Source organism: Larus michahellis, chromosome 18, assembly GCF_964199755.1.
Source record: "Larus michahellis chromosome 18, bLarMic1.1, whole genome shotgun sequence".
NCBI lineage: Eukaryota > Metazoa > Chordata > Aves > Charadriiformes > Laridae > Larus > Larus michahellis.
This window is the reverse complement of record NC_133913.1, coordinates 2,074,680-2,094,558: the sequence shown is the minus strand read 5'-3', so window position 1 is coordinate 2,094,558 and position 19,879 is coordinate 2,074,680. Positions and strand designations below refer to the sequence as shown.

The 19,879-nt window shown below is 72.7% G+C and overlaps 1 protein-coding gene across 2 annotated transcripts; it reads right to left on the bottom strand.

The window, feature by feature from the left end:
* Positions 1–571: 571 nt before the first annotated feature.
* Positions 572–16,623, bottom strand: THRA (thyroid hormone receptor alpha). Of its 2 annotated transcripts, none has more exons than XM_074562021.1 (10): positions 16,504–16,623; positions 10,884–10,954; positions 9,972–10,176; positions 7,868–7,929; positions 6,005–6,105; positions 5,740–5,887; positions 5,322–5,527; positions 4,760–4,906; positions 4,382–4,640; positions 572–2,893 (listed from the first exon to the last, which is right to left on the bottom strand). In XM_074562021.1, exons 3-10 carry the CDS (start codon positions 10,022–10,024, stop codon positions 2,643–2,645), a joined length of 1,227 nt encoding a protein of 408 aa, XP_074418122.1. In that variant the 5' UTR covers positions 10,025–10,176; positions 10,884–10,954; positions 16,504–16,623; the 3' UTR covers positions 572–2,642. The 2 variants fall into 2 exon arrangements, with proteins under 2 accessions (XP_074418122.1, XP_074418123.1); XM_074562022.1 differs by lacking the exon at positions 16,504–16,623 and adding an exon at positions 16,236–16,288.
* Positions 16,624–19,879: the final 3,256 nt, after the last annotated feature.

Here is a 19,879-nt window from a genome sequence, read left to right as displayed (position 1 = left end):
CTGCCCTGCCGTGCTGGGGGGGGGGCACAACGCGCGGCATCACACGGACACACACGGGCACGCGTGGCACCGGCACCGCACCAGCATGCATGGACGTTAACACCGGCACAGCATGGCCACTGAACTGGCATGCATGGCCACCGCACCGGCACGGCGTGGCCGCTGCACCAGTGCGCGCGGGCACCGCACCGGCACGGCGTGTCCAGTGAACCGGCATGCGCGGCCACTGCGCTGGCACGGCGTGGCCGCTGAATTGGCATGCACGGCCACCGCACCGGCACGGCGTGGCTGCTGCACCAGCGTACGTGGCCACTGCACTTGGCGCGGCGCGGCCATTGAATTGGCATGCACGGCCACCGCACCGGCACGGCGTGATCACTGCACCAGCGTGCACGGGCCACTGCACCGGCACGGCGTGGCCATCGCACGGCCATCGCTCCAGCATGCATGGCCACCGGCGCGGGCATCACCGTGCCCTGGGGGCCGCAGCCCCCGCCCAAAGGCACGTGTTAAGGCCGGCGCTGGATGGCACGCACCGGGCAGTGGGGGCCGGTGCTGCCGGCTTTTCGGGGGGGGGGGGGGGGCTATGAATCCCCAAACCCTGTGCCCCCCCCCAAAACCCAACCCCAGCGCGGGCATTAGTGTTTCCCGGCCCCGGCTCCTATTGCACAACCCGCGCCGGTGCCGGTGGAGCCGTGCCCGCTGGGGGCCGTGCCAGGACCGCTCCCCCCCCCACCCCGTGCCGGGCACCCGGGGTGAAAGTTTAAGACGTTTTGCACCAAATGCAAAGCCTGTGGCGAGGGGCCGAGGGCGCCGTGACACCCCCCCCCCCCCCGAAGGCTGTGAGGGCACCCATGGGTGCCGCGGTCCTGCCACCCCACTGCACCCCACCCCCTCCCGGCCCGGCTGCAGGGGGTCCGGTGGGGCCCCCAGACACGACCCCCCCACCATGTCAGGGGGTGCCGGGGTACGGCAAGGAGGGGGGGCCCGGCCAAGCCCCCCCCCCCCCCAACCCCTGCGCCCGGGGTGGGGTGAGGGGGGGTGGGGTGGGAAGTGTCTCGTGTTGGGATTTCTGCTTTTAAACGACCCGTAAAAAGATTTTTTTTTTTTTAATTACAAAAATTATATATTTTATATATATTTATATATATATATATATATTAGCTTAGGTGGGCCCCGGCAGGCTGCCTGCCTCGCCGGCCGCCCCCCGGCCCGCGCCCCCCCCTCAGCCTCCGCCTGAGGTAAGAAAAAATTCACAAACCTAAACTTGGGGGGGGGGGGGGGGGTGGGAAAAGGTGATAAAACCATTCCCAGGTTGCCCCCGCTGCAGTCCTGCCCCCCCCGCCGAGCCGGGACCCCCGGACACCCCCACTGGGACCCCCCACTGGCCCCTGCCGCAGCCCAGCGCCCCCCCCCCCCGCCACCCCCGGGAGCAGGGGAGTGGTTGGGGGGTGCAGCCCCCCCCCCCCCCCCCCGAAGTGCTGCTGCTGGGGGCCGGGGCAGTAGTGCAGTGGGGGCCGTGCGGGGTCCCAGGGGGCACCCGCTGCCCCCCCCCATCCCCGCCAGCACCTCCGGGGCCATTGCAACTCCTGACAGACACGACAAATAAACCCACGAGGACGAAGGGGGGGGGGGGAAAACACAACAAAAAAAAAAAAAAGGACAAACAGAAAAGGTGGGGGGTGTCGGGGGGGGGGGGGGGGGGAGCGGCCGCAGTGGGTCCTCACGACCCCCCCAGCCCCCCCCCGGCCTTGGTGTCCCGCAGCGCCCACCGTCCGCCGGCGCTTGGCACAAAATCGTCTCCTCTCAGCCCCAAAAAAAAAGACAGGAGAAAAATCAAAGCCCCGAATCTGGCCCCGAATTTAGGGAAAACGGCGGGTGGGGGGGGACGCGGGGGGGGGGAAGGTGCAGGGAGAGAGGCAGGGGAGCACCCAGAGGCCAGCGGGTGGAGGGGGCCACCAGCCCTGTGCCCCCGTGGGCTGGGGTCCCCCTCGCTGCCGCTGTGCCCCCCCCCTCCATGCCCCCTGCCCCGTTATTTGGGGGGGGGGGGGGTTCCTGGACCACCCCCCCCCCCCCGGCCCCTGCGCCGCTGCCTGGCCAAAAGTGCGTGTGGCCGTGGCCCCCCCGGCTGGGGCAGCCTCTCCCTGTGCAGCCCAGAGCCCCCTCCTCTCCTCTGCTCTTCCTCCTCCTCCTCCTCCTCCTCCTCCTCCTCCTCTCTCCTTCCAAAGTGCAGTTAGTTTAATATTTTAGCCTCTCAGGGAGGGAAATAAATGCTTAAAAAATAATAATCTAAGAAGAGAAGGACAATAAAGGAAACGCTCGACCGTCGGGGCCCTTCCCTGTGCAAACAAACAAAATTCGTCAAGTCCTGGGGCACGAGGGGGGGTGGGGTGGGGGGGTGGGGAGTTGGGGGAGGATGGGGGTGCGGCGGGGGGCGGCCGTGGAGGGGGGGGGCACAGCGGGACCCCCCACCCTGGGCGCAGCATCCCATCCCCCCCCCCCCCCTTTACCCCTGTTGGGGGGGGCGGGGATAATAAAAATTTGGAAGGGGGGGGGGAAAGAGTGGGCAGAGCAGGGGTAAGGAGCGAGGGGGGGGCCATGGGTTTTGTGTGTGTGTGTGTGTGTGTGTGTGTGGGGCAGCCCTACACCTCCTGGTCCTCGAAGACCTCGAGGAAGAGGGGGGGGAAGAGCTCGGTGGGACACTCCACCTTCATGTGCAGGAAGCGGCTGGCGTGGCAGGCGCCGATCATCCGCAGATCCGTCACCTTCATCAGCAGCTTGGGCCAGAAGTGGGGAATGTTGTGTTTGCGGTAGTTGATGTAGTGCTCGAAGGCCAGCAGGTACGTCTCCTGGCACTTCTCGATCTTCTCCACGCAGATCAGCCCCGTCCGGTCTGCGGGCACACAAAGCCGTCGGGCATCCGGGGGCAAGGGGGGGTGTGTGTGTGTGTGTGTGGATGCGTGTGTGTGTGTGTGTGTGTGTGTGTGTTGAGTTTCATCCTCCCGCACGGCTGCCTCGGGGTCCCCCCCTCCCCATTCCCCAATCTCAACCCCCTCCAGGTGTTGGGGGTGCTCGCCCCGTAGACCCCCCCCCGTGAAGCCTGGCACGGCTCCGCAGGACGCGGAAGGGCTCATTCCCTGCGCCCCGCGCTCCTGGGCACGGGGGATTAGGGCGCCCGCCCCCCCCCCCCCAACCTTGCGCCACGACACATTTGGGATTACGGTGCCCACCCCGTGCTCCTGGGGCTCTGGGGATTAGGGTGCCCCCCCCGCCCTTGCACCCCCAGCCTGCAGCACTGGGGATTAGGGTGCCCACCCCGTGCTCCTGGGACTCTGGGGATTAGGGTGCCCCCCCCCCCACCTTGCACCATGACATTTGGGATTACGGCGCCCACCCCGTGCTCCCGGGGCCCTGGGGATTAGGGTGCCCCCCCACACACCCCATTGCACCCCCAGGCTGCAGCACCGAGGATTAGGGAGCCCACTTCATGCTTCCGGGACATTAGGAATTAGGGTGCACACACCCCCCCTTGCACCCCCAGGCTGCGGCACTGGGGATTAGGGTGCCCACCCCGTGCTCCTGGGGCTCTGGGGATTAGGGTACCCCCCCCCTTGCACCCTCAGCCTGCAGCACTGGGGATTAGGGTGCCCACACCATATACTCCCACCCCCCCAGCCTGGCACGACTCCCCAGGGCACTGGGAATTATGGAGCTCACCCCACATTCCCCCAAAACCAGTGGGGCACAGCTTTGCCAGGGGGCCCACCCAGTGCACCCCCAGGATGCTGGGGGCTCTGCCAACAGGGTGCCCGACCCCGTGCACCCCTGGGGAACTGGGGTGCCCACCCCACATCCCCCCCGCAATGACAGCGGGGCACAGTTTCCCCAGGGTGCCCACCCAATCCTGGGCGCATCCTGGGGGCTCTGGCATCGGGGTGCCCACCCAGTGCCCCCCCCACAAGATGCTGAGGGGTCTGGCCATCGGGGGGCCCACCCAGTGCCCTCCCAAGATGCTGGGGGTTCTGGGCATCGGGGTGCCCACCCAGCACCCCCCCAAGATGCTGAGGGTTCTGGGCATTGTGGGGCTCACCTAGTGCCCCCCCCAAGACGCTGGGGGCTCTGGGCTTCAGGGTGCCCACTCAATGCCCCCCCAAGATGCTGTGGGCTCTGGGCATTGTGGGGCTCACCTAGCGCCCCCCGCAAGACGCTGGGGGCTCTGGGCTTCAGGGTGCCCACTCAATGCCCCCCCAAGATGCTGGGGCCTCTGGGCATCGGGCTGCCCACCCCATGCACCCTTATGGCTCCCTGGCCACCCGGCACTGGGGTGCCCACCCCATTCCCCCCCCCAGCAGCCCTGGTGGGGGGACACCGCCGCCGCTACCTGAGGACATGAGCAGCACGGCCTGGAGCAGGGCCACCTCGGTGTCGTCCAGGTTGAAGGCAGAGAGGGACTTGCCCAGGTCGAAGATGGCGTCGGAGACGACGCCGAGGCCGCCGTTCTTGAGCTGCTCCCGCTTGACGGCCATCTCCCCGCTCAGCGTCAGCGTCTCGCTCTCGGGGTCGTAGCGCACGGCCGCCCGCAGCGACATGATCTCCATGCAGCAGCCCTTCAGCAGGATGATCTGGTCTTCGCAAGGCAGCTGGGGCGGGGGGGGACACCAAAAACAGCATCAGCGGGGTTGGGGACACACACACACACAATCGCTGCCATCCCGGCCCTGCTAGCCACCCCCCCCCAGCCCGTCGTCATCCCCCTTACCTCCGAAAACATGGGCAGTTTTTTGGCAAAGTCGACCACGCGGGTGATGGCCGGGGTGATGATTTTTGTAAACTCGCTGAACGCCTCCAGGTCGACTTTGTCCCCGTCGGGCATGGAGGCCATGGGCGACTGGCCAATGTCCTCGGGCTGCGGGGATGGACCATGCGGTGTGACTGTGTGTGTGTCCGTCCCCCCCCTTTCCTCAGGACCCCGTCACGGTGGGGGAAACCGAGGCAGGGCTCGGTGCGGGGCAGCAGCCAGAAGAGGGAGCTGTGTGCCACCAACGCTGCGGGGACAGGGACAGGGCCACCCCGCAGGGCACAGCTGTCCCCTTCGGTCACCGCTCACCCCTTAACCCTTCTGGGGTGACGAGCTCAAGGACACCGGGTGACGTCCCAAACCCCCCCGCTACAACTGCCCCCCTGGTGCCGGGGCACCCATGAGCACCGCCCGCCACGCATGTGCTGAGCATGTGGGTGCTCAGCTGCCGCCGGCCGGGGTGGGGGGTTCGGGGTGGGGGGTCCGGGGTGGTGACGGGCCCCCACCGACCCCGTGCCCTCACCAGGAATTTCCGCTTCTGCTTCCAGTGGCTGCCCTGGGCGTTGGTGCTGCGATGGGCCTCCGTCACCACGTGGATCAGCTCCCACTCCTCCGCGCTGGGGTTAGGGCGATGCTGCAGCGACTTGATCATCTCCTCCTTCCGCCGTCGCTCCCGGTTCTCCTCAATCAGCTTCCGCTTCGCTACCCGCTTCGAATCATCCAGCACCACTGCCGGGACCCCCCCCAAGTCAGCCGGCACCCCCCCCCGCCGTGCCGTGCCGCGCATCCCGACCCGCTCCCACGCCGTGGGACACGCTGGGCACCCCAGCTCGGTCCTGATGCTGCACCAGGCACTGCCAGCCGTGCCGGGACCCCACGCCGTCCCCACGGCAGCAGCAGGTGTCCCCCCTCCTTGTTCCGTCCCCCGCCCCGGCACTCACAGTCCATGGCCATGCCCACGGAGATGCACTTCTTGAAGCGGCAGAGCTGGCACTGGTTGCGGGTGATCTTGTCGATGACGCAGCAGCCATCGTACTTGCAGGAGTAGGTGGGGTGCAGGTTCTTCTGGATGGTCCGACGGAAAAAACCCTGGGGACAGCGTGGGTGGGGGGACACACGGGGGACAGAAATGACACGGTGAGCCCCGGTGAGACACACACACACACACCCCCCCGCCCGCCATCTGCCCACCCCCTGCCCTCTCACCTTGCAGCCCTCGCAGGTGATGCAGCGGTAGTGGTAGCCGGTGGCTTTGTCCCCGCACACCACGCACTGTTCATCTTTGTCCAGGTAACTAGGGATGTACCCTAAGGGACGCCCCGCGTCAGGGACCCCCGGGGCACCCCGCATCAGGGGGGGCACCCCGCATCAGGGACCCCTGGGACACCCCACGTCAGGGACCACCGGGACACCCCCGTGCCTCAGTTTCCCCCTGCAGCAGCATCTGCTCCCAGTCCTGCCACTGCCCCCCACCCTGCTGCAGGCAGCCCCGGCACGGGAAGGGTTAACAGCTGGTTGGGGGGGGGGTGGGGGTAGGGGGCTGCCTGAGCCCCCCGCAGCAATAAAGCTCCCATTATCCAGTTCCCCAGCCGGCTGCGGGGGGGTGTCCCCGTCCCCCCCTGGCACACAATGGCCCACTGTCCCCGCTATTGTCCGGGGTCCCCCAGCCTGGCAGCCCGGGGACCAGCCCCCCAACCCCCCCCCCCCCCCATCACCAGCCTCATGGGGAAACTGAGGCACGGAGCACCCACCATGCGTGGGGGGAGTGTCCCCGCACCCCGGGATCCCCACACTCCCCGGGATGGAGCAAACCCAGGCGCGGGGACCCCGAGAGCCCACCCCGGTGCCCTGTGGGTGCCGGATACGGGGGTCCCGTGTCCTCCCCCTTCCCCAGGGTGGGGAAGGGTGCGGGGGGGGCGGGGGGATGGGCTGGGGGCCGGCCGCCTGGGTTCCTCCAGCGGCCCCTCCTCCCCCCTGGCAGGATCCTGCCGGCGCCGGCCGCTCCCCGCCGGGGAATGGGGCTGGGCTGGGGGGCAGCGCCCGGCCGGGCCCCCCTTATCTCCCACCCCAGGGTGCTGCCGGCCCCGATAGCGCCGGCCCGACCCACGGCCACCGAGGGGGGACGGGGGGTGCTGGGGACCCCGCGGGACGCTGCAGGGTGGGGGGTACTGGGGGGGGGGGGGGAAGGTGAGGGGGGTGCCCGTGGGACCCTGGGGGGCCTGGCAAGGACGTGGCGTTCCCAGGGTGCCCACCGAGGACATGGCGGGGGCTGTGGGACCCTGGGGGACACAGCAGGGACATGGGGCGTCCGGGGGACCCAGGAGTTCCCGACAGGGACACGGGGTGCCCAGAGGACCATGGGGTGCCCGTCAGGGACATGGGACACCTGGAGGACCCTGGGGTGCCCGTCAGGGACACAGGGGGGGACCAACCCAGTGTTGCCTGGCAGAGACACGGGGTGCCCAGGAGACCCCGGGACGCCCGTCAGGGACATGGGGTGCCCAGGGGACCCTCGGGTGGCTGGCAGGGACATGGGGAGGACCCTGGGGTGCCTAGCAGGAACATCGGGGGGGACCCAGTGGCGCCCGACAGGGACACGGGACACTCAGGGGATCCTGGGGTGCCCAGCAGGGACACGGGACACCCCGGGATGCTGGGGTGCCTGGCAGGGACATGGGGCACCCGGGAGACCCCGGGACGTCCGGCAGGGACACGGGGTGCCCAGGGGACCCTGGGGTGCCCGTCAGGGACATGGGACACTCAGGGGACCCTGGGGTGCCCAGGAGGGACACGGGGGGGAGACCCAGTGGTGCCTGGCAGGGACATGGGACACCCAGGGGACCCTGGGGTGCCCAGCAGGGACACTGGGGGGGGGGACCCCAGGGTGCCTGTCAGGGACACGGGACACCCCGGGATGCTGGGGTGCCTGGCAGGGACATGGGGCACCCGGGAGACCCCGGGACATCCGGCAGGGACACGGGGCGCCCGGGGGGACGCTGGGGTGCCCGGCAGGGACACGGGGCGCTCAGGGGACGGCGGGGTGTCGGGCAGCGCGCGGGGAGCCCGTACCTGACATGCTGCTCTTCACCAAACATTGGCTGCTCTTTCTTTTGCGCTTGCCATCCAGCCACCTGCGGGAGGGGGCCAGGCTGGGAGGGTGCCCGCGGACCCCCTGAACCCCCAACAGCCCCCCCACCCCACCCCACCCCACCCCTGGGAGGTGGCACCGGGGGTCCCGGGGGGGGTGGAGAGGGGGAGGAGGTGGTGGGTAGGGGCGATGCTACCTGTGGGGTCAGGGCAGGGACCCACGGGTGGGGGGTGAGGGGGGGGCGCTGGGACACGGCATCGCCCGGGGGAGCTGGGGCGGGGGAGTGAGGAGGGGGCTGGAAAGGGGGGGGGGGGGGGGGGGGGGGGGGAACGGACGGACGGGAAAGGGTGCTGGGGGGGGGGAAGGGCGGGGGGGGGAGGGGGGGGGGGCTCATTCACAGTCAAAGACAAAATGTCCTTTTGGCTCAGCGGGGAAGTGACATCAGCGGGGCCCAGCCAATGGCCGGCGGCGGGGGTCCGCGCCGCGCCCGCACGGCACCACCCCATTGGCGGAGCCGCCGCGGGGGGGAGGGGGCGGGACGCGGAGCCGCGGGGCGGGGGGGGGGGGGGGGCGAGGCCGCGGGGATGGGCACCTGGGGGGGGGGGGGGGTCGGGTGGTCCCGCGGCGCCCGGGGGGGTCCCGGCTCCAGCCCAAGGTGACCCCGGCGCTGCCCCCCCCCGCCTCCCCCCGCGCGGCACGTGAGAGCGGGCGGCCCGCCCGAAATAGCCCCGGGACGGGGTGGCCCGAGGGGCCCCGGCGGGGAAGGGGGCGGCGGGGAGAGGCCCCGGCTGGGGCGCGGGCACGAGTGGGGGGCACGCGGGTGCGGGGACGTGTGAGGAGCAGGGGGCCACCCAGGGCATGGGGGGGGGACAGCCGGGACATGGGGACGCACAGGGCATTGGGGACACATGGGGACAAACCAGGCACGGGGACGCACGGGGATGCACTGGGCATAGGGACACACAGGGCATGGGCATGAGGGGGGACGCGTGGGGCACAGGGGTGTAGGGGGGCAGCCGGGGCATGGGGACACATGGGGCACACGTGGGGACGTGTGGGGAACAGGGGAGCACCGGGGGCATGGGGACGCATGGGGACAAAGTGGGCACGGGGACACATGGGGACAAAGTGGGCACAGGGACACATGGGGCACGGGGACACAGAGGGCACGGGGATGCACTGGGCATGGGGACACATGGGGCGTGGGCATGAGGGGGGACATATGGGGCACAGGGGTGTAATGGGGCAGCCGAGGCATGGGGACACGTGGGGCACGGGGACACCCACAGCATGGGGACACTCAGGGCATGGGGACAAAGCCAGCATGGGGGCACCCGGGACATGGGGACATCCAGGGCATGGGGACACCCAGGGCATGGGGACGCATGGGGACACACTGGGCCTGGGTATGTATGGGGACATATGGGGCACAGGGGTGCAGGGGGGCATCCGGGGCATGGGGACAAACGGGGACACGTGGGGCATGGGGACACACGGGGCATGGGGATGCACGGGGACACAACCAGGCATAGGCACACTTTGGGATGCACCAGGCATGGGGACACTTGGGGACACACAAGGCATCAGGATGCACAGGGCATGGCACCACACGGGGCACAGACACGTACACAGCCAGGCAGGGATGCACGGGGACACACAGGACACGGGGACACACAGGACACGGGGACACACGGGGCATGGGGACACAGGGCATTAGCATGTACAGGGCACGGGGACTCATGAGGACACATCGGGTGTGGAGACATGAGGGCACGGGGCTCCATGGGACACGCGGGACACGGGGACACACAGGCCGTGGACACGTACGTGACCACGCAGGGATGCGCAGGGACACATCAGGCATGGGACGAGACAGGGCACAGGGACACTTGGGGATACGCAAGACATCAGGATGCACAGGGCATGCGGTCACACAGGGCAGGGCATGGACATGCACGCGGACAGGCAGGGATGCACAGGGATGCATGGGGACATGGGGCATTGGCATGTACAGGTGACATGGTGACAGCGGGGGCAGAGGGGGCTGCTGTGGCAGTGCCAGCGTGGCGCGGGGCGGGGGCTCACCGGGTGTCCTCTGGCTCCGACAGCGGGTCCAGGGTGCTGGGCTTCTGTTCCATTCACCGCAATTCCATCAAGGAGCGCTCAGCACCGACCGAGTGGGCTCTGCCACCGGTGCCACGCGCGGGGAGGCCACGGCGGGGGGGCTACGACGCGCGCCCCATGGCGCCCGCCTCAGTGCTCAGCTCCGCGCAGCATCCCGGGCTGGACCCTGCCGAGGCAAACCGCGGCTCAGCCCGGACCCCCTGGTGGGGGGAGCAAGGGCTGTAGCCCCGGGGTGGCCCCCCGGGAGCTCACACTGTGGTGGGGGGCCGGCTGAGAGCGTGAGTGGGGGGGGGGGTGCAAGAACGCGTGGAGCGCTTGAGAGCGTGCCGGAACGCGTAAGAGCGCGCAGGGCCGGGCGAGAGCGCGCGGGGTGTGCAAGGCCGTGCGGCGCGTGCGACGGCGGGCAGAGCGCGCGGGGCCGGGCGAGAGCACGAGGGGCGCGCGAGAACACGCGGGGCGAGCGGGGGCTCGCAGGGCGCGTGCGAGAGCACGCGGGGCTGGGCGTGAGCGCGCGGGGCGGCGTGCGAGAGCGTGCACGGGCGTGCAGGAGCATGCAGGGGCGTGCAAGGCTGCGTGAGAACACGCGGGGTGTGCGAGGGCACGCAGGGGTGTGCGAGGGCGTGCGCGAGAGCGTGCACGGGGGCACAGGGCCGTGCAAGTGTGCGGGGAAGCACAGGCACACGCGGGGGGGGGGCGCTGGGTGCTGCACCCTGCTATGGGGCAGGGCTGGGGGGGGGCGCCCCCCCAATACTGGGGGTGCACCAGGCAGCCCCCCCAGCCCAGGGGATCCCCTATGCAGGCTGTGCCCAGGGGCCAGGCTGAGCCCCGATGCATTTACCACACGTGTGCATCCCTGGGTGGGGGGAGACTTACGGGTCAGGGGGGCGCCTGGGGGGCCGGGGCGGGGTGGGGGGGGCCGGGCGATCCCTCCTCTGCGAGCTCTCCTGCGGCAAAGACACGGCGCGGTGGGGCCGAGCACCAGCAGCACCGGGGGCACCCACCGCCCCCCACCCCACTGCAGACGCCCACGATGGGGAAACCGAGGCACAAACGCCCCCACCCCACTTCGGATGCCCAGCACCCCCCCCGGCAGCACCCCAGCGGAGGGGGGGGGGGGCGCTTGGGTGCACACACACCCACACACCCACACACACACACACACCCCGTGAACCCCCGGCGACCCGGGGTGCGGGGGCCCCCAGCCAGCGGCGGGGAGGGGGGGTGGCGGTGGTGATGGGGGGGGCGGTGGAGTGGGGGGGCGGGGGGGGCGTGGGGCTGCGCCGGGCGCCGTGCCCGGCCCTCGGGCTCCTCCGCTCCGTGCGGGGACAGGCAGAAAGTAGGTCACGTTTGTCTTGGCCGCCGCAGAAATTCCTCCGGCGGATTTAAAACGCAGCGGCCGGGGCTCGGCTGCACCCGTGTGTGTGTGTGTCTGTGTCTGTGTGTGTGTGTGTCCCCAGCGTGTCCCCCGCCCCGGCACCCCCAGGCCGCGGGGCATCCCATGCCGACCCCCCCCAACCCGCGACCCGGGGGGGATGCTGCGCCCACGGGTGGCGCGATGTCACCCCCGCGACGCAGCGCACGCGTGTGAGACGCATGGCGGGAAGGTTCGCAACGGGGGTCCCCGCAGACACCCCCACCACCACCACCCCCCCAGCCCTCCGTGGGGAAACCGAGGCACTGCGGGGCACCCACCGCCACCGGGTCCCCTCCCCACCTCGCGGCGGGGACGCACCAGGGCTCCCCAGGGTGACTGCAGGCCGGGCTTTGGGGCCGGCAGTACCTATAGAGCCGGGGCGGCGCGGCCGGGGGCTGCAGCAAATGTTTGTTCCATATGGGAACGGCGCGCAGAGACTTCCAAGTATAGGCACTGGCGGGGCGCCAGGGCTGCGCGGCCCCCGCCGGGCACCGGCCCCCCCGCCGCCCCCCGCCCCGCTTCCCCTGGGGACCCCGCGCGCCAGCAGAGCCCCGACGCAGCTCGGTGCATGCTGTGGGGCCGGGGTGCACCGCCGCCACGGCAGAGCTGGCACGGGCCGGGGCACGGGGCGCTCTGAAACACGGCACAGGGTGGGCTCGGCCGCCGCTGCCTCAGTTTCCCCGCCGGGGCAGCCTGGCCGGCGAGCAGCGTCGAATTAGAGGGGCTTAGGGCTAAAGCTGGGGCTCAGCACCGCTAAGTCAGGGCCCGCCCGCACCCGTGAGCGACCCCAGCAACCCCCACGGCACCCCCAGCATTGCCGGCACCCAGCGCCCGGCCGAGCCCGTGGTGCCGCTCCAGGAACAGTCGCTCGAGGAATCCCTGCGCTGGGGAGGCCCAGACAGACACACAGACAGACAGACAGACACGGGAGGCGGTTCTCCTCCTCCTCCTCCTCCTCCTCCTCCTACTCCTGCGGGATGCGTGTGATGAGCACAGTCGGGTCTCAGCCCCCTGCGCGTCTCCACCCTGCGCGACCAGGTGCGGGGCTGGCAGGGTCCCCACCCTGCGCCCCCCCCAGCCCAGACCCACACCCAGGGGAGTGTTTCTGCTGAGTCGGGTGGTTGCAGGCGATGGAAAACAACCTGGGGACAAAGTCCAGGGCTGGGCCGGTGGCGGGAGCCACGTCGCCCCATGGGGGGCACCCAGCACCCTGCCCCCGGGGACCCCCCGGATGGGGACCACAACCCGGGGGACACCCCTCCGCAAAGACACCGTCTGCCTCCGGGCAGCTGGACACGGGTGCCGGGTGCTGTGGATGCCCCACAGGGACGCCGGTTGGTGTCCCTGCCCCCCAGGACAGATGGGCTCCAGGGGTCCCAGGCGCCCCCTCCCCCCGCCCAGCTGCCATCTGGGTCAGGGAGGTGAGGGCCTAAGCGCTTTAGCCAGGGTGCCAATTAGCGCGATTAATGCGGGCTGGGGGCAGGGCGCCACGGGCAGACCCGCCAGACACCGGTGCGCGATGCCCGGTGTTGCACGGCGGGCACCGGGGCAGCAGCGCGGTTCTGCCGCAGCCCCGGCTGGCAGCCCCGTGCCGTGGGAGCGCGGCCAGGCGCAGGGTCACCTGCTGTGGCACAGCTGGCAGCACCCGGCACAGGCCGGTGGCCACGTGTGTGGCTGCACCCTGTGCCACACGCGTGTCTCCTTGCCCGGTGCCCCGTGCTCACTGCACACCTCTGCCGGCGCGTGGCACCCTCTGCCACGCGGTGCCTGGTGCGGTGGGGTGCCCGGTGCCGTGGGGGTACGCGTGGCAGCACGCGGCGGGGCCGGCGTGCGGGGAGGCTGCAGGAATCCCAGGCATCCGCAGCAGCTGGGCAGCCCGAGCGCGGAGGATGCCATGGGCCTGACATCAGGGCAGCCCACCCCGTGCCACAGGGACCCGCGCGGTGCCCCCTCCCCAGGCCATGCCGTGGCACGGGGTGGCTGAGCCCAGCTCCGCGTCCACCCCAGGGCTTGGTGGCTCAGGGAAGCCACCACCTGAGCGAGGGTACATGGCCGTGGGGACAGTGACCTGCCCCGGCACTGACCGGGTGCCGTGGCCTTGCGCCTCCAACGGGTCCCGCATTGCCATGGTGGGGACCCGCACTGGGATCCCAACTTCCACCCGGCCCCACAGCCACCACAAGCCCCTTGGGACGCCGTTATGTCCAACCAAGGCCACGCTGCCTGCTCCTTCCCGGTGGCCAGGACGAGGTGGCAGTTCCCTGCTCCCCCCACCCTGCTTAGCCGCTTTCGGCTATGCCTCAGTTTCCCCATCCCACCGGGGCCACCGGCGGTGAGCTGCGCGGCAGAGGAAGAGACGCGGTGCCACTTCCCCCAGCACCGTGCCCCCCGTGCCAGCGTGGCGGGACGCAGCCAGATCCCCGTGTCCCTGCTCCACCTGCCCACGAAGGACACCCGACGGGGACCCCCAGGCACCTGATGTGTGCCGAGCACCCACGGTCTCAGCTGGCTGGGGCGGCTGTGGGTGCCGAGCCCCGTGGGGTGCCCCCGTCCCTGGGGAGGCTGTGCCGGGACGCCAGGGAGCTATTCTCAGCGCCCGGAGCTTGGCACAGGGATGGGGACGTTTCTAAATCGGGGGCTCTGGTTCACGTGCACCGGAGTGGGGGGGGGGCTCCTGGGTTCCCTCCCGGGGAGGGACGACAGGGCCGTCACCTCGCCACGAGGCACCCGAGGTCGGCGCTGCCGCTGGGACGTGGGAACCAGCACCGAGCCCAATCCGTGGGGAGCCCACCCCGGCGCGGGAAGGGGATGCGGGGGACAGTCCCCACAGTGTCGCTGCGGCCACCCGATCCCTGCCCGGCTGGGACAGGTCGAGGGCCCGCGGTGCCGAGGCCACCCCCGTGTGTGACACCGTCCCGGGGGGTGGTGTCCCGGCCCCGCTGCGCCCCCCGGCCGCATCCAGCCTGAGCGGGGCCCCGGGCGTCCTGCCCGCGCCCGCCTTCGCCTTCACCGCATCCCCCTCCTCCTCCTCCTCCTCCTCCTCCCGCTCCCCCCCCACCACCGCCTGGAAGGGGACCCAGGCGTCCGGCCCCGCCCCCGCGATCCACCGCGCACCGGCGGCTGCGCGGGGTCCGGCGGGGCCGGGGGGGGGGGGGGGGGGGGAAGCGGTGGGGCGCGGGTTGGGACCCCCCCGGCCCGGGCTTTGCCGGCGGCTGCCCCGGGAAAGTGGGCGGCGGGGCTGGGAGCGACGGAGGAGCGGGGGGGTGTCCGCTTCCTGAAGCTGCCGCCCCCCCGGGAGGGGACGGGGATGAGGGGTGCGGGACCCCGGGGGTGCGCGGCCCGTAGCGCCCCGCCCGGGCTCCCCGCTCCGTTCCTTCCCCCCCGCCTCGGACCCCCGCCGGCGGGGCTGCCACGCCGCGACTCCGCGAAGGTCACGGCCGCGGCCGGGAGGGGGGGTGTCAGGCGGAGACCCCCGCCCGGGGAACAACCCCCCCCCCCGCCGCCGGCCCGGGGGGTGCGGGGCTGCAGCGGCGGGTGCGAGCATATGGGGGTGGGGGGCACACGCAGCCGCACGGCAGCGCCGGGGGGGAGGGGGAGATGCGCCGCGCCCCCACCCTGCGCCAAGACCCCCGGGCGGGGGAGCCCCCCCAAACCGGTTCCACCGGGACCTGCCCGAGCCCCACGGCGGCCCCGGTCCCCCCCCTCCTCCCGCCCCGACGGAGCCCCGGGGGTCCCCGGTGCCGGCGGGGGTCAGGCGGGGTGAGGCGCAGCCCCGGCCCCCCCCGCGACCGGTGTCAGCCCCGCGGTGCGGGGGTCACGGCGGCTGAAGGTCGGTGCGGTGCTGCCGCCTCAGCCGGGCCGGCGGGGAGGTCGAGCCGGAGGCCCGGGCAAGGCCGGCCAGTCCCGGGGTGACCTTGGCCGCGGTGCCCGGCCGCCCTGCCTCAGTTTCCCCGCTTCTCACGGTGGGGGACACACACGCACCGGAGCCCAGCCGGGACCGCGGCCCGCGCCCCGCCGGCGGCACCGGGGCCGCCGCACCCCGGGCAGGATCCGGCCCCCCCCCCCCGCCTCCGCGGAACCGTGGGGAGGGGACCCCCCGCCACGCCCCGAGCCCCGCTCGACGGGGGCAGCCCGGGGGTACGGGGCTGAAGCTCCCCCCACCCCGCGCTGCCCCCGCCCCAACCGGGAGCGGCCGAACCGCCCCCCCCCCCCCCCCGCTCCCCCCCCTCCCCGCGCTCTGCTCCGGGCGCAGAAAAAAATATTAAAAAAAAAAAAAATTTAAAAAAATAAAAAAATCGCAGGCATTCCTGCCGCCGCTGCCAGCAGCGGGAGCGGGCGGGGACGGCCACGGGGCACGGCCACGGCCCCCCCACGGCATCCCCACCGCCCGCACGGGCCACGGTGCGTGTGTGTGTCGTCCCCCCCCCCACCGCGACAGGGCCACGGCCTGCCCACGGCACGGCCCCGCGACCTGCCCACGGCTCGGCCCCGCACCCGTCACCGCAGAGCCACGCCGCGGCCCGGGCCCACGGGCCCCCGCCACGCCACGGCCACGCAGCCGCCGCGGGGCCCGGAGGGGAGGGGGGGGGGCCACGGAGCTGTGGGGGGGCGGGGGAGCTACCCGCCGTGCGCGGCCCCCCCCCCCCCCCGGCCGTGGCGTGGCGTGGCGGGCGGTGGGCAGCGGCCGTGCCCCCCATGGGCAGCCCCGCGCTGCAGCAGCGGGTGGGGGCCCCCACGGGTGGACCCGCGGCACCCCCCCCCTCCCCACCCCCCAGCGCCAAACGCCCGGATTTTTCAAGAAAAATATTTACCCGTGTTTTTCCTCCCGGTGCGCGCTCGGGCCGGGGCCCCCCCTCCCGCTCCCCGCCGCTCCCGGTCCCCCCGCCCCGACACCACCACCCCCCCGCCCCCAAAATTGCACGCACCGAACTGCGCCCGGGCTCAGCCGGGGGGCGCCCGGGGAAGGAGGGGGGGGTTGGGGGGAGGGCGGCCGGCGGTAAACAACCGGGGTGCGGCGGAGCCGGACGGACGGGGGGGGGGGGGGGGCGGGGGCGTCGGCGGGGCCCCCTCGGTCCGTACCTGGGCGGCGGCGGCGGCGGCGGCGGGCGCGGAGCGGGGCGCGGAGCGGAGCGGAGCGGAGCGGGGCGCAGCGGCGGCGGCGGCGGCCGACGGCGCCTGGCTCCTCCCCCGGCCCCGCCGCCCGCCCCGCTCCGGCTCCGCCGCGGCCGCAGCCCCCTCCGCCGGCCGCCGCCGCTCCCTGCACCCTGCGCCCGCCCCACCGAGCCCTCCCGGGGCGGGGGGTGGACGGACCCGCGGGGCAGCGGCGGAGACACCCCCCCCTCCCCCTCAACACACACTCCACGGGACGGGGAGCGCGGTGCGGGGGGGACGGTGCCCGTGGGAGGATGGGGAGGGTGCGGCTGGGGAGGCCGGGACGGTGGCCACGGCGGGCTGGGGACGGTGTCCGCGGGGTTGCCGTGACGGTGACAACGGGGACAGGGGACGGTGCCCCCCGGGTTGGGGCCGGTAGCCAAAGGGAGCTGGGGGATGGTGCCCGCGGAGGGTGATGCCCGTGGCGGGGCGGATGTGGTGCCCGCGGGGGCTGGGGATGGTACCCACGGGGATGCTGTGACAGTGACAACAGGGTGCCCACGGGGGTTGGGGACAGCACCCAGCGTGAGCTGGGGACGGTGCCCACAGGGCCGCGGGGACGGTGCCCGTGGTGGGGTGGGGACGGTGCCCACAGGGGTGCAGCGAGAGTGACAATGGGGACTGGGGACACTGCCCACAGGGTGTGGGGACAGGACCGAAGTGGAGCTGGAGACGGTGCCCACAGAGGCCCGGGGACGGTGCCCACCACAGGGTGGGGATGGCACCCACGGGGATCTGGGGATGGCACCCACGGCGATGCAGTGACAGTGACAGGGGTGACAGGGGACGGTGCCCACGGGGGTTGGGGACAGCACCCAGCGGGACCTGGGGACGGTGCCCACAGGGCCGCGGGGACGGTGCCCACGGGGAGGTGGGGGCGGCACCCACGGGGGGTAGGGACGGTACCCACGGGGCGGGGACCAGCTCCGCACCCCGCGGTGCCCAGCACCGGGCACGGGGCACCCACCGGGCCCCGCACCGCCCTGGGCGGGGGGCGGCCCCGGCCCCGCGGGGCACCCAGCACCTCCACGGCGGGTGGGCCCTGCCCCTGCGCCCCCCCGGGGGGTGTGTGTGTGTGGGGCTGTGGGGGGGTTGTGGGGCAGGGACCCGTTGTGGGGCTGGGACCGGTCCCGGCCGTGGGGCCGGGAGTGGCGGCGCACTGGGGGCGCTGGGGGGGCTCGCTGGGGTGGGCGCACCCCCCCCCCCCCCGCAGCACCCCAACCCGCCCGTCCCACCCCACCTCCTTCCCAGCAGCCCCTGCGCCCAGCCTCCCCCCCCCCCCATGCTCCCCCCGGACTACACATCCCATCATGCCCGGGCTTAAAGGGCCGCTGCCGTGTCCCCCCACCCGCCCCGGCCACCGCAGCTCGGCCCTGGGACCCCCGGCGGGCTCGGCACGGCCGCCCCCACCAGCCCCGTGGCCCGCTCCTCCCTGGGCCGCACAGGCAGAGCGGTGGGACCCAGGGGACGAGGGTACCCAGGGGATCAGGGGGCCAGGAAGATGGGGGTCCCCCAGGGATGAGGGTTTCCAGGGAAGGGTGGTACCCAGGGGATGGGGGCGACCGGGGTGCGGCAGCACCCAGGGGAGGGGGGCACCCGGGGGACAGCGGCTTTCAGGGCACGGTAGTGCCCAGGGGAGGGGGACACCAAGGGGACAGTGCTGCCCAGGGGATGGGGGTCCCCGGGGGATGGTGGTGCCCAGGGGATGGGGGTCCCGACGATGTGGTGGTCCCCAGGGGATGGGGGTCCCCAGGGGATGGGTGGGGGTCCCCGTGGCAAGGCGGTGCCCAGAGCAGCCCCATCCTGCACCCCGGGGCGGGGGCAGAGTGACAGCCCGGGCTGATGGTGGGTGTCCCGTGGCCGTGGCCCTGTGGTCCCCAGGGCCCCCCGGTCCCTGTGTTGTCTCTGGTCCCCTGGTCCCCATTGTCCCCATGGTCCCCAAGTCCCTGTGCTGTCCCTGGTCCCCATAACTCCCTGGTCCCCATGGCCCCCCAGCTCCCCGTGGCCCCCCTGGTCCTTGCTGCACCCCGGACCCCCCCCATCCCCGGGGCTGTCGGGAGCCGGGGCGCCAGCGTGGCAGGGGCAGGGGCAGGGTGGCGGCCCCCCCGGCCCGGCCCCCGCCTGTACCGTACACTTTATCCTCGGCAAACACGGCGCGTCTGCGGCCGCCCCCCTGCCCTGCAACGCCGTCTGCCCGCGATAAGGCCGGGGCCGGGGCTGAGCTCGCCGGCCCCCGGCCCGCTGCCCTCGGCCACCTCCGCGCAGCGCCGTGTCCCCAGGTCCCCCCGCCCGCGGCCGCCCGGCGCCCTCCGTCCCAACGGGGAAACTGAGGCAGGGCCGGGGTTCGATGCAAACCCCCCCCCTCCCCCCCCGCGGCGTGGACGGGCGCCTCTCCCACCCATCACCTCCCTCCCCATCCCCTGCCACGACCCTGCCAACTGTCCCCAGGGCCACCCTAACCCCCCTGTGCCCCCCCTCCCCGGGCAGGCTGGGGACCCCACTGCCGGCGGCAGACCCCCGAGGCGGGGGGAGGGAGGAGGTAGTGTGTGTGGGGGGGGCGCGTCGCTCTCGGGGGCGATGCAGTCGGCCGGAACAAGCTCATTAAAATTCATCCCGCTGCTCTGCGGCGCGGAGCCGCTATATATAGCCCGAGCCCGGCGGCAGGGCCGAGCTGGGCCCCCCCGAACCCCCCCCCCCCGGGCCCCCCCGGGAAGGGGGTGACACTGGGCGCAGCATCCCCAGCATTGGAGGCCCCCGTGGGGCAGCACCCGGTGGGGGGGTCGGGGGCCCTCGTGGGGGTGTCCCACAGCCCAGGTGGCCCCGTGGGGGTGTCCCCTATCCCAGGGGTGTGTCCCCACCTTCCCGATGGGAGCCCCCCCCCCCCCCCCCCCCCGCCCCGGGAATTAAATCCTTCACACCCGGGAAGGGGGTGACACTGGGCGCAGCGTCCCCATCGTTGGAGGCCCCCGTGGGGCAGCACCCACGGCTGGCCGGGGGTCCGGGTGGCCCCGTGGGGGTGTCCCCATCCCAGCCTGTGTGTCCCCACCCCTACCTTCCGCCTGGGAGCCCCCCCCCGGGAATTAAATCCTTCACACCCCATCAAACACCAGCGCAGGCGGGTGGGAACCGGCGATGTGCCCCCCCCCCCCGCACCGGGGGGCCCGGCTGCCCCGATTACCCCGCGGGAAGGGGAAGCCCCCCCCCCCCCCCCCCCCCCCCCGCCGGCGCCGGCCCCCCTCCCCGCTCGCCCCCCGCCTGCCCCCGGCGCTGGGAACGGCCCCGGCCCCTTCCGGCCCCCCCGGCC

Excerpts from the sequence above, each read along its gene's own strand:
- THRA (XM_074562021.1), bottom strand. The coding sequence starts at position 10,024 with ATGGAACAGAAGCCCAGCACCCTGGACCCGCTGTCGGAGCCAGAGGAC. Across the intron at positions 7,930-9,971 it reads TCGGAGCCAGAGGACACCCG|GTGGCTGGATGGCAAGCGCA; the intron begins GTGAGCCCCCGC and ends CCCCTCCCGCAG. Across the intron at positions 4,641-4,759 it reads AACTGCCCATGTTTTCGGAG|CTGCCTTGCGAAGACCAGAT; the intron begins GTAAGGGGGATG and ends CCCCCGCCCCAG.